Source organism: Phalaenopsis equestris, unplaced genomic scaffold, assembly GCF_001263595.1.
Source record: "Phalaenopsis equestris unplaced genomic scaffold, ASM126359v1 Scaffold000248, whole genome shotgun sequence".
NCBI classification, from domain to species: Eukaryota; Viridiplantae; Streptophyta; class Magnoliopsida; order Asparagales; family Orchidaceae; genus Phalaenopsis; species Phalaenopsis equestris.
In genome coordinates, this window is record NW_018164690.1 from 151256 (window position 1) to 163781 (window position 12526).

General features: G+C 32.4%; 1 protein-coding gene across 1 annotated transcript; it reads right to left on the minus strand.

Moving 5' to 3' along the window:
- Nucleotides 1–482: 482 nt before the first annotated feature.
- LOC110024122 (carbonic anhydrase 2-like) lies at nt 483–11994 on the minus strand. The gene is made up of 7 exons (XM_020723902.1): nt 11764–11994; nt 9353–9414; nt 9048–9096; nt 8383–8518; nt 7459–7564; nt 1729–1834; nt 483–874 (listed from the first exon to the last, which is right to left on the minus strand). Exons 1-7 carry the CDS (start codon nt 11974–11976, stop codon nt 740–742), a joined length of 807 nt encoding a protein of 268 aa, XP_020579561.1. The 5' UTR covers nt 11977–11994; the 3' UTR covers nt 483–739.
- Between the last annotated feature and the right edge of the window lie 532 nt (nt 11995–12526).

Genomic DNA, 12526 nt, shown 5'->3' on the forward strand with positions numbered 1-12526 from the left:
CATAGATGTTCAATAATAGTTAGTTATAATAGTCATAATTAGGGTACATCATATTTAATTCTTGTCTATAATGGTAATAGTTTGACAAAAATAACATCAACTTATTCATTGATATGAGGCAAATCCCTATAGGCCAATCTAAATGTTATGCTTCCAAACCCGCCACAAGCATGCATAATATCCTTCCATAAAGACCACATCTACCAATTTGATGAGTTTTTTTTTTTTTTCAGAATCAATTGGTTCAACATAATTTGAGCCAAAATTTGAAAAATTAAGCGTGAAGTGTCAAACCTTGTCTAGAAGTTTCATGACTCACTCTTCTATACCAACTTGATCATCAACATAGTTGATGAGCATCACTCAATTAATCCTCTAAATGTCCTTGAGAAATATGGGATGTGCATTTTTTCATATCATATGTTAAAAATAACTCTTCAACTGTTACAATCATTCTTTTGATAAAATTAAAAACACGAAGAGACACGAAAATAAATGATTGAGAGGATGAAACTGTTGCACATACACATACATCATGTTGGTGCTCAAACCTTTAATGCCCATGGAGAGCTAAAGCTCTTTGCCTCTAAGCTATGAGGCAAGCATTCACACGCATAAATAGTTATAATGGTGAAAAAGCCCTTGCACATAAACTCAAAATACACAAATTTATTGAAGTTTCCACGAATATTACATAATACTCGAGGTTTTAAACCTGAGAAGCACCATGATAATGGTTTCAAGCCTCCCACGTCTCGAAAGTACCATTGACAAAATCATAATATCCTCCATACAAAGCTAGGGTCTTTTTCTCCAGACCTTCCTTAACATAAGGGTAAGTCTTCAAATTCTCCAGAGAAACTTGGACAGCTTTCTGCAGGTATTTATATGGCAATGAAATTGAGAATGGGGAACGAAAGAGAAGTAATGTGTTATTAAAATAATTCAATAATTATTTCATGTAATGCCTAATTTGTTATTATTTGAAATGCTTTATTACTTACCTCCCAATATTAAATCCATGTTATTTATTTGATAATGTTGCTTAGCCTAAATCATGTCTTATTGGCAAGTCATCCTTAAGAATATGATTTTATTTTAATGCTACACAAATCTCAAATATCACCCTAATCTATCAATACTTAACAAAAATTCACCCTGATTAGTTAATGTTAATGCTCCATGTTGTGGCATGCTATCTTAAGCTTTGGACAAGATACCATCCCCAATCCAAAAGTTAGTTGGGCAGAGTGACTCCCTAAGCCTATGTTATGTGGAGATCTAACAAAAGTTAGCTATCTATTAAAATATAAAATTTGTAGTTTATTGAGTTGTATATTATTAAAAAATATGAATTGTTATCATATATAACAATGTTAAATAATTGTGTGATACACCAAAAAATTCATGTGCTTTAAATGACAGTTTAATTAAAATATTTAAACACTTCATTTTTCTTACATATAGTTCACAATTAGGCCGTAATTATTTAGATTTTCTCGCGCCATATTTTGCGATTAATTGCCGACTATTTTCTTAGGATGATGAAGAAATAGTGAATGTCACGAATTATAATTTACACACAGTAAAGCATCAAATCCATGATCTCTTAAATGGTAGTTAAAGCTTCTAATCAACAAGTTAAGGGGGGTTGTATTACATATTAGAGATTTCAAAAAGAAGATTAAGTTGACATTTGAATTGTTGCAAATAGCTAATTTGTCATACCTTCTCCAACTTTGAGCACTGTTCTTCAAAGGGGAGATCAGCATGTTCTTTCTTCACCGTTTCCTTTGCCGCAGAGCAGATTTTGACCCAATCCTCTATAAAGTCACTGCACACGCAATTTAATTTAAATTATAACATGCATACACCTTGAATTTTGCTTATATATATATATATATATATAATTATTTTGATCCAATCCACACTTTGCATTCATGTGGAGGGCAATAGTTGGCTGAGTATAGAACTAATAATATGTTTCTATTTAATTAGATAATATGAAGGATTAAATACAAAGCCAGTACGAGATAATAATATTAATAAGAATAGTATTACATGTTGAAATGTTAGGAAGTTATAACATAAAGACTCAGGGGTAAAAGGTTAGGATAGATATGTACAAGTTGTTGTATGATGAAAAGATCAATATTAGGGATTGAACCGTACAAATATCCTTGAAGAGAGTTTACGCTGATTGAACGGTTTAGTGCGGAGCATACATCACCAGAAAAAGGTCTACGAGAATAAATTAATGTATATTGAGGATGACCAAGCGACAGTAGTAAGTCGACCAAAAACTGATCGAGCGGCTGACCAAAGGCCAATCGACCCGTGGCCTACCAACCCAGATGCTAATAGACTCGAAGACCGCTTAAATGAAGTTGATTGATTGGGGGTTGACCGATTAATAGGGTTTGGAAGTATAGTTGTCATTTCACAGTAATTTTAACACTCTATAAATAAGGAATTATTAAATGTAATATTATTGAAATCACATACAAAAGAAGTTCATCTTTCTCTCTCGCCTCTCTCTCCATATGTTTCTCTCTTCTTCCCACACTCCATTCCTTTAGTGTATGTAATTCACAAACAAATATGGATTCAACATGAATATAATACAAATAGAAATAATAATTTTTGTCTCACATTGCTATTATTTTGCTTATGAGATTTTACTAAAAAATACCAAAAAATTTTTAACCAAATTAAAAATAAAAAATTAAGAAACTATTGCCAAATTTTATTATATTGTATTGACTGGTCATTTTGTGTTATGTACAGAGCCTGATTGACAAGGAGAGTTGACCGGCTGAAACCAACGCTTAGACGGTGCTCTAGAACTGATACTGAGCTGACCCATCTCCCCGGATAGCACCCAAACGCCAATGAGGAGCCTAGTCACCCAGTTAAATGCTAAAGGACCTAAGCGTGTGGAAAGTCAACGCCCAGGAGCATATTTTTCAACATTTCATAAATAGAGGATTAAAAAAATTGGTGCTCAAGATAGGTGATCTAGCATCAGAAATATTTTGAGCAGTTTAGGCATTTAAGTCATCGATGCAAAATTTGGAGAACTCTCTTGGTAGTGTGTAAAGGGAGTAGCTTGAAGCGGTTTATGGGAGTTGTAAGTGGATTTTAGTAATTTCTCTTGTGTGAATGAGAGAGGAGGAGCATTTGTGAGTTCTACAATTGTTGAGAGAATTTGAGTGTGGTATAATATATACATTTTTTTCATTTCACTGTGAGTTTATTGGTATGATATGCCTCCATAATCTTTTTTCCATTATTATTGTTCAATTTATTTGTTCCAGATCTCTTGAATCTGTGTAACTCCACAAGTTTTAGGGAAGTGAAAAATATTCTCTCAACAAGCGGTATCAGTGTAGGGTTTTCTAAAGATCAACAATGATCAACGAAGTAAGGTACAAAGTAGAAAAGTTCAATAGTTAGAACCTTACAATTTAATAAATGAAAGTTAAAGATTTATTGTATCAAAAGAGTTTTCTTCTGCCACTCGAAGGAAACACCAAGAAACCTAAATTGAAGGCTCTGGAAGAATGGGGAGTTCTTGATCAAACAACACTAGGTTTGACTTATGCTTCACTTTCCTCATTTGTTGCTTTCAGGAGTTTTTGATCAAACAACACTAGGTTTGACTTATCCTTCACTTTCCTCATTTGTTGCTTTCAACATTAAGAATGAGAAAACTATGGTGGATCCAATGACTGCACTGAAAAGGATAATGAGAAGCCCTCAGCTTCAAATAAATTTATTTTTCTTGATGAAGAGATTGTTCAATGTGAAGATGGTGGTTTAGTAGTTCGGTGATTGAACATTTGAATAATTTTAACACCGTGACAAACCAATTGTCTTATGGGCATTAAGTTTAATGACAAGGTCAATGCACTATTAATCTTATCTTTATTGTCATATAGTTGAGATGGACTAGTCACTATAGTAAGCGACTCTTCCAATAATATGAAGTTAGGCTTTGGTGACATTGTAGGGTTAATGTTAAATGAAGAAGTCAAAAAGAACATGAGCGGTGCAACTCTAGGTTATGCATTAAATGTTGAAAATAAGAGAATGAATCTAGATAGAAACACAGGCAAGGCAAGATTCAATTCAAGAAGAGGAAATTCTGTGTGAGGAAAGTCCTGGTAAGCAAATTGAAATGATAGAGGTGAATGTTGAAACTATGAAAAGAAAGTTTATTTCAAGATGAACTGTAAGCTCTGAAAAAGGTTTGGTGTAGAGGTCAAGATAGGAAGCTCTTTATAAAAAACTCCATAGATAAAATCCAAGGTGACTTTTTTGGTTAGTCAATAGTTAGTACAAAATTATGGATAGTAGATTCATGTGTCTCTTTTTATATTTGCCTCAATTAAGTTGTGTTTAAGAACTACGCTAAGACTGATCTAGGAAAGTACTATTTTGGAGATAACAAGACCTACAATATTGTAGGAAGTGGTGATATTGATATCAACTTGCCAAATGGATAAGTCTAAAAGCTCAAAGAAGTTAGAAATATTTCATATTTAAAGAGAAATTTGATCTTGGTGATTCCACTTACAAGTTAACAGTATGCGACTACTTTTATAGGTGATTTATGAAAGGTGACTAAAGGGGTAATAGTGATGTCTCAAGACAACTTTGAAGTCACTCTTTACCTCATTAATGAGATGGTTGAATCTATTGATGCAACTGGAACAAAGAATGATGAAGGTCTTTGGCTCCATAGGCTTGGTCATATGAGTGAAAAACATATGAAGTCTCCACTTTCTAAAAACAAGCTTCAGGGTTTAAAATTATAGAGAAAATTTTGTGAAGATTGTCTGAAAAGCAAAATAAGGTTATTTTCTCTAAAGGTGGGTTAAAGGTGAAGTAAAAAAAAGTAAGAGGTAGAGCATATGGATGTATATAGTCTTATTCTAGTTCAATCTATTAGAGATTCTCACTAATTTTTTACTTTCTTTGATAATCACATTAGAAATGTATGGGTATATTTCTTAAAATGCAAATATGATGTATTTAATGCTTTTAAGTGGAAGGTCATGGTTTAAATTGGGAAAGCCTTGAGGTTGAAGTGTCTTAGATCAAATATTTCATGATTAAAGTTTCATGAATTATTGTGCTTCAAAAGGAATCAAACATGAAGTCATTGCTTCTAGGACACCAAAATAGAATGAAGTGGTTGGGCGCATGAATAGAACTATCACAGAGTGTTTTAAGAATATGAGAATGCATGCAAGCTTGCAAAGTAATTTTGAGCATTAGTAGTTAACAATGTAGTTTTTTTATCAATCGTGATGTGATATGTGTTAGTACTTTTGAATGAAGGCTTACCTAAGAAAGCCTTGAGTGAAAATGAGGTAAATTTATTTCACCTGAGATTTTTTTGTTATTTTACATATGTTCATATTGATGCAGGATCTAGAAGTAAACAATATTTGAAATATGTCAAGTGCTCTTTCATTTAGTATGACTTAAATAAATTTATGCATGAATTATGAGACAATTAGAATAAGAACTTCATTGAAGCAGGGATGTGACTTTAAATAAAATAAAAAAGTAAAAGAACATGAGTATAACTCAAGATTTTTCATTAGTTCCTTTTAAAGAGTACTCAAAATATATTGAGATATAAGATACTAATGATCAGTAGGATGGAAAAAGAATAGGTGCTCAATCAGATGATACACAAGAAGTTTCTCAGTCACCTGCTATTAAAGTCAGGAGGTCCAGAGAGTCACACGACTGATACTGAGGTGTTTTCCTTCTTCGTACTATCTTTTGTTAACTAATTATAATAAACTAGAGTGCAATAAAGAGGCCACTCAAGTTGAAGACCTAAAAAATTGCGAGTTTGTTATAGATGATGAGATGTAGTCACTGAGGTTAAATTAGACTTAAGATTTGGTAAACTTACCAAATGGTAAGAAGTTAATATATAATAATTGAATTTACAAGCTGAAAAAAGAGTTTGATGGTAGTAGTCGGTACAAGGCAAGAGTTGTTGTGAAAGGGTTTAAACATATGGAAGAAGCTGACTACTCAAACATATTTTCTCCTATAGTAAATGTGATAAATATCAAGTTTGTGTTGAGCTTGATAGGAAAGGAAGATCAACATCTGGATTAAATGGATGTAATGTCAACCTTCTTACAAGTTGAGTTTGAAGAGAGACTATATATGGTACAATCGCAAGGATATGAAATTCCAAGTAAAAAATGCATGGTCTGTAGATTGAAAAAATGCATTTCTGGTTTGAAGCAGACCCCAAAATAGTAGTTCATGAGGTATGACAAATTTATATCAAATAGTGAGTACATCTTGTAAGCCCCGATTGCAAATAGGTTGTCGTCCATTGATGATATGGTGATCCACCCTCTACCCTTATGACCTGATTTAGCCTTGGAAGTATATTGTGGACCCTATGAGTTGACCTGATTATTTCACAGGCCCTGATTGCCGATGACTCGCTACCCATTTGGGATGTGTGAGATACACTCTCTGCCCTATGACTTAGCGAGAGCTTTGAAAGCATCAGAATGTTCCAGTGAAATAACCATCAGTTTGATGACCCATTTAATGATTATCACAATAATTTAAGAAAGAATTCATTCATCGAGAGTATAGTTGGGTATCCCCCAAGATGTAAATAACCAAAGAGATACGTTTTTTAAGAGTGCTCTTGACCCCATTACAAAAATGTTCTTTTTGGTTCATTGGTTATGGGTGACTTATGTAAGGATTCTCTTCGTGGATACTGTGTTTTGAGGTATTTCGATATGATCTTGTTTAGACGTGCAGTTTCGACCTATAACACAAGGATTACCTATACAAAATCCCTCCATGTTTTTTTTTTTTCCTTTGTTTATTTAACTTTGTTTATTTAATTCTTTTGTATATTCCATTTTTCAGTTTCTCTTTACTTTGTTTATTTAATTAATTCTTTTGTATATTCCATTTTTCAGTTTCTCTCGTCTTCGGATCATTCCATATGATCTAAGAGGGGGTTTATTTGGAAAATGACCAAAAAACATAGTTATAATTGAAAAATTGAAGTTGTGCTTAGCTTCAATTAGAGTTCAAGAAGGTTGAGACCAAGGGGGTGAACCACACTACATTACACAATCTTGAAGAAGGTGTAAATTTAGGGGAGAAGACTTGAGTGCAAAACAGTTTCCAAATAGGAGATTGTTATGTATATATCCTGATTGACAAAGAAAAGTCACCAGCAAGAACCATCATTTAAGGGGTGCCCTAGCGTTAGTGGGGCGCCTAAAGGATGGTTAGAATTAATCCAAATTAATAACTCAATGACCCCATTTAACTTTATTCGTCGTTTGCCTTACCAAAACAAATTAAACATTTTATATTCAAAATAATGATAAACTTAAAAGAATAATAATAATATGGTAACACTAAACATATATATGTTTTACTTACGTGCCAAGGGTACCTTCGTCTTTAATAGAGAGGAGCGCTTTGATGCCTCCACAACGACTATGACCAATAACAATAATATTCTCCACCTGAAATGCAAATACTTCATCATATCATTAAATCATAGTAGAAATTAAAAACTTAATAATGCATTCCAATATATCTTTTTATTAAAAAAGAATTAGACTTAATTAAGTACATTAAACATTTTATAAGCTGGAGATATGTTGATGACAACTACTTGTGATATGCTCCACTGGTCCAATACAAGTCAAATTTCATGAAATAATATATATCTATATATATATATTATTCGCGAACAGCTCATGTTCGACTCATTAAGTAGCTTGTATTAGATTCGTTCGTTAAGAAGCAAGTCGAACATGAATAATATTTTTGTGTGCTCGATATATAAACAAGCGGAACACAAACTAAGTTTTGTTCATTCTTGTTCGCCTCGTTTTGACTCCAAATAAATGAGTATTATTTTTAGATAATTTAAATGACTACTGAGTTACAAAGTTTTATAATCAATTTAAATTATTAATTATAAAAAAAAATAGAATAAAGTATATTAACTTCTATTTAAATGAATATTTGAATATAATCAATTTGTATGTATTCCACATAATGTGAGTAGTATTGTCAAAATGGCTTGTTGTTCACGAACAACTCGTGTTCGGCTCGCCAAGCAAAAGAGTCGAACACGTACAAATTTTTTGCGCTCAATATGTAAACAAATCGAACACGAAAAATAACAATTTTTAACGAGCCAAACACGAGTCGAGCCTACGCTCGCTCAAACTCGGCTCCTTCACACCCCCTTATTGCTATTACGTCTATAACTAAAAAAATAATAATATAACCATTTTAGCCTTATACAATATAAAATTAATTACTCATAAGTAAATAAAAATGAAAATAAAAATAAGATTAGTGATGATACCTTGTCGTAGGGTGGGACCATGTTAGCTATATTGCGGATGGTAAAAGCCTCACCAGGTTGAAAGTTGAACAGTACCGATGGACATACGCGTGAATCCGAACACGCAAACACCAGAAACTGCCCAATCAAAAATCATAAAATTTATTCAACATATTTCTGATTTAGAGCCATTTAACATACATAACACCCAATTTCTACGTATTTATTTATCTAACCCACCCAACCTTTATTTTCTATATTCAGCATCACATAAAAATATGCTTATTTTAACATTTACATATCTTTCCATACATAGATAAAGTGACATATATAAACCTGAATTTTAGGTGCAAATATGTAAATACCTAAAAATTAAGGGCGTGTATGTAAATCTTCCTTTAATCTAATGATCCTACGGTCAAGATAAGATTAATAAAATTGTTTTGAAGTTCTACTTGGAGAATGGTAGACTGATTTTTGGCTTTAGTAGGCCTTAGACGAGACAACCAATGAAACAACAGTAAACGAATCAATATATATTTACATAATAATAAATTACTTAAAATAAACTGAGATTTTTAACTATAATTCGGCTGAATTTTAATTTTAATTTTTTGCTATTTTCCCTATAAGGTGATGTTTAGTGAAATTAAATGCAAAGACTTACCTTTGGACTCTGGCCTTCGGCAAGCTGCTTAAACACCTCGGACTTCTTCCTATCAGAAAAATTGAACCAAAAAAATCATGAACAATAACTGCTTCTTCAAACAACTGCATCAGAAACAATCTAATAAAAAAGAATTAACGCACATCATGAAATTAATGAATTATTAAATATGATTGTATCTGAATATACACGAATCCTCCATGGCTTCAAACAGATAACGATTCAAAGGAGAAGAATAAAGTGGAAAAAACTGAAACTACTATATTTCTTAAAGCAGAAAATAAGAGGAAAAAATACAAACGCACTCATAAACTTCCTTCTTAAACTGCTCGAACCCTGATTTCAGCCGTTGGACGGACTCCATTTCCTGCAATTATTCATAAATTCAAATAAATTCAAAGCAAAAAAGAGCATAAATTATAAAGCCGATCAGAGAGACAAAATAGAAGAAATTGAGCTGCGGAGGAAATTTGAAAAAGGAAAAATAAAAAAGAAGCAAAGGGAATAAAAAAAATATTTATATATTTTAAAAAAGAAGAATGGAATGGCGAAATTACGGTGTCCAATAAATCCGGAGAAGATTCAATAGGGAGGGAGGAAAGACACTTTTGATTTATGTCGCGTGGATTTCATTATGGTGTCCGGCTTTATAGCGAGGTGGGAGGAGCGGAAGGGGGACGCGTCGACAATTTTGTGGGGCCCACTGACGTCTCTAGTGAAATACAGCTGTGTTGCCATTTCAGTGATGAAATTGTAATTTCTAAATTTTTTTTTTTAATTTCTATTTTGTGTGTTGTGTAAATAATAAATCGATTATTTTGCAGTATTTATTTGAAATTGAATTTACCAAATTAAAATTTTAATCTAATTTCTTGTCTTTAGATTTTCTAGGAAGTTTTTTTTTGCCAAAATTTTATTATAAGACAATTGGGCTGAAACTAGAAAGTTAAATCTATTATTTATCAAAACGTTAAAATAACGTTTTGACAGTTTATGCGTTTTCAAAATGCTGAAATTTGCCAAAATTTTATTATAAGGCAATTGGGCTGAATCTAGAAAGTTAAATCTATTATTTATCAAAACGCTATGCGTTTTCAAAATGCTGAAAAGAGCGTTCTCACACCGGTAGCAGCTTGTCGGCTGCAGTTGTGCTTTTCCAAAAAGAAAAAAATTTTAATGATCATCGCACCTAGCTTATCCACAAATTATTTTTAATCAAAATAATACTTGACTATTTACATGAAATCCTGTAAGTCTCAGAATTTACAGAAATATTAAAACACTATTAAAGCCCTTATAGAGAGCTATTAGAGTTCAATTTTAAATAATTAGAAAGTATTTTAATAATTTTATAAACTAACACTAAAACGGCCACATATAAATAATCAGCTACTAGTTTTCACTTTTAGCTGTTATTTATCTTAATCACTTTCTAATCATCCAGGAGTGCAAACGTAATATTCGTGCCCCTTTAGTGGCAATTGGCAAGGTGAGTGGAAGAAAGTAAACAAACTTTATTTTATTTTATTTTATCAAAAAATAATAGTTTCTAATTGTAGTGATAACATAAACAACACTATCTGCAAGAAAGGAAGAACTAATTTATATAAAGAAGACAACGCCAACTAATTATAAAGTTTAGCGAGTGGAAGACAGACATTTAAAATAAATCAATGAGGCCATTTGCGTGTGGGAAATCATTAAGAAGTTGAAGATGCATAACTGAAGTCGTTAATTCGGGTTCTGCACGTCTGCGGCATTGAAGCAGCGAACAGAATTTAAGGAATTAAAAGTATTTGGAAAAAAAAAATAAATACGAAAATTTAGCATTTATTATAGCTGTTGCGCACATTGCATTTCTGGTCCCAAATAAAACGTTTCCGTTTATAGTTTTTTTTCCTTAAATAGAAAGTGATCGAAAGCGGTAATTTGATGTGAGTCTGATATCCTCCCTCACTCTCTCTCTCTCTCTCTCTCTCTCTCTCTCTCTCTATATATATATATATTTATATATTTGTGTGTATCAACATCTTAGCTAATGAAATGTGCGCACCATATCATGAAATAAGATAGATGCATGCCTTTATATAAATTATTCATTTTTTGCATAAGAATTGTCATATAAAAAGAGTATGTGATATAATTGGCAAAAGAAATAGATAGAGTAGTAAATGTGGAGCCCGCACTTAAGGTCGGCCAATAGGAATAGAGAGAAAAGAGATAGAGAGAGTTTCTCTCGCCTTCTCTCTTCATGTTGACTCTGGCCGCTAATGCTTGTTTTGTACATGATATTTTCTCGTGAAAAAATCCGATAAATATTTTAGTGCGGGCAAAGTTAAAATTTCAATTGATAATACTATAAATAATTGAATTAAAAACATAAAATTAGTATTTCATAAAGAGATATAAATAACTATAAAGATAATATCACCAAACTTATAAGAGAGAGAAATATAAACATACAAAATTATAAAGTTAAGAAAAATATAAGTCAATTATTAGGATAATAAATTTTAATGCAATGTTATATACTTTTAATAAGAGCATTCATCGTTTGAGGCCAAGATGCTTGATTAAATAAAATATTAACTGCAAAATTCACATGCATGTAAACTCTTTATAAGACAATATTTTGTACAACATTCATATATGCAAACTCTGCACGTACTTTTTTTCATTGATACAAGAGAAATTACATTACATTAGGAGAACATACCACGGAGGTGGCGAGGGTAGACGGAGTAGCGAGAACGGGAGCGTTACGGACAAGATGGGGGCTTGCGAAAACCAATGGGAGCGGAGATGAGCTCGAAGAGGAAGGATTAGGGTTTGTGAGAGGGGAAGAGGAGGCTAAAATAGTAGTGCGGGACTTGGAGCCGTTGGCGAGGGAGGATAAGAAGCAGCAACCGTTTAGAACTGCCGTAGACATCGTGCGAGGAACAGAAAACTTAATTCCTTGTTAGTGGTCACCGGCACGTCAAGTGGATGTAACTGAGGCTAAGAAATGGTCGGAGAAGAGAACGTCGCTGCATGACCATTGGATAAACAAGTGACATCATTTTCCATACCGTTGAAAGTTGCGACAAATATTTCATTTATCCATGCTGGATAAACGGGATGACTATTGTTCGGGAAATTTACATACATGACACATAATTATTATGTATTTACATTTCTTAGACCTATATGTTTGATATTTATTGCATTCATAGTACTTTGATATTGTAAGCATTTACTTCAGAAGTGTGTATTTCACTTTTAGCAGTTATTTATAGTGGCATTTTTTGTGAGCTTAGAGATTTGAGTGGCATGCATGCAAATATCAAAATTTATGATTGTGCGGTATGTGCATGCAAATGTCTCTTATATTATTTAATTATATGACGGCTAAATTAACATTCATATTTATACATGGACATCATTCAAATTTTTATTATAACATTAGAACATCACCAAAATGAAGTAAATATTTTCATGCA

Coding starts and splice junctions, on each gene's coding strand:
- LOC110024122 (XM_020723902.1), bottom strand. CDS start 11,976: ATGTCTACGGCAGTTCTAAACGGTTGCTGCTTCTTATCCTCCCTCGCC. Junction 9,415..11,763: donor CTACCCTCGCCACCTCCGTG/GTATGTTCTCCT, acceptor GAATAATTGCAG/GAAATGGAGTCCGTCCAACG. Junction 875..1,728: donor AGTGCTCAAAGTTGGAGAAG/GTATGACAAATT, acceptor AAATACCTGCAG/AAAGCTGTCCAAGTTTCTCT.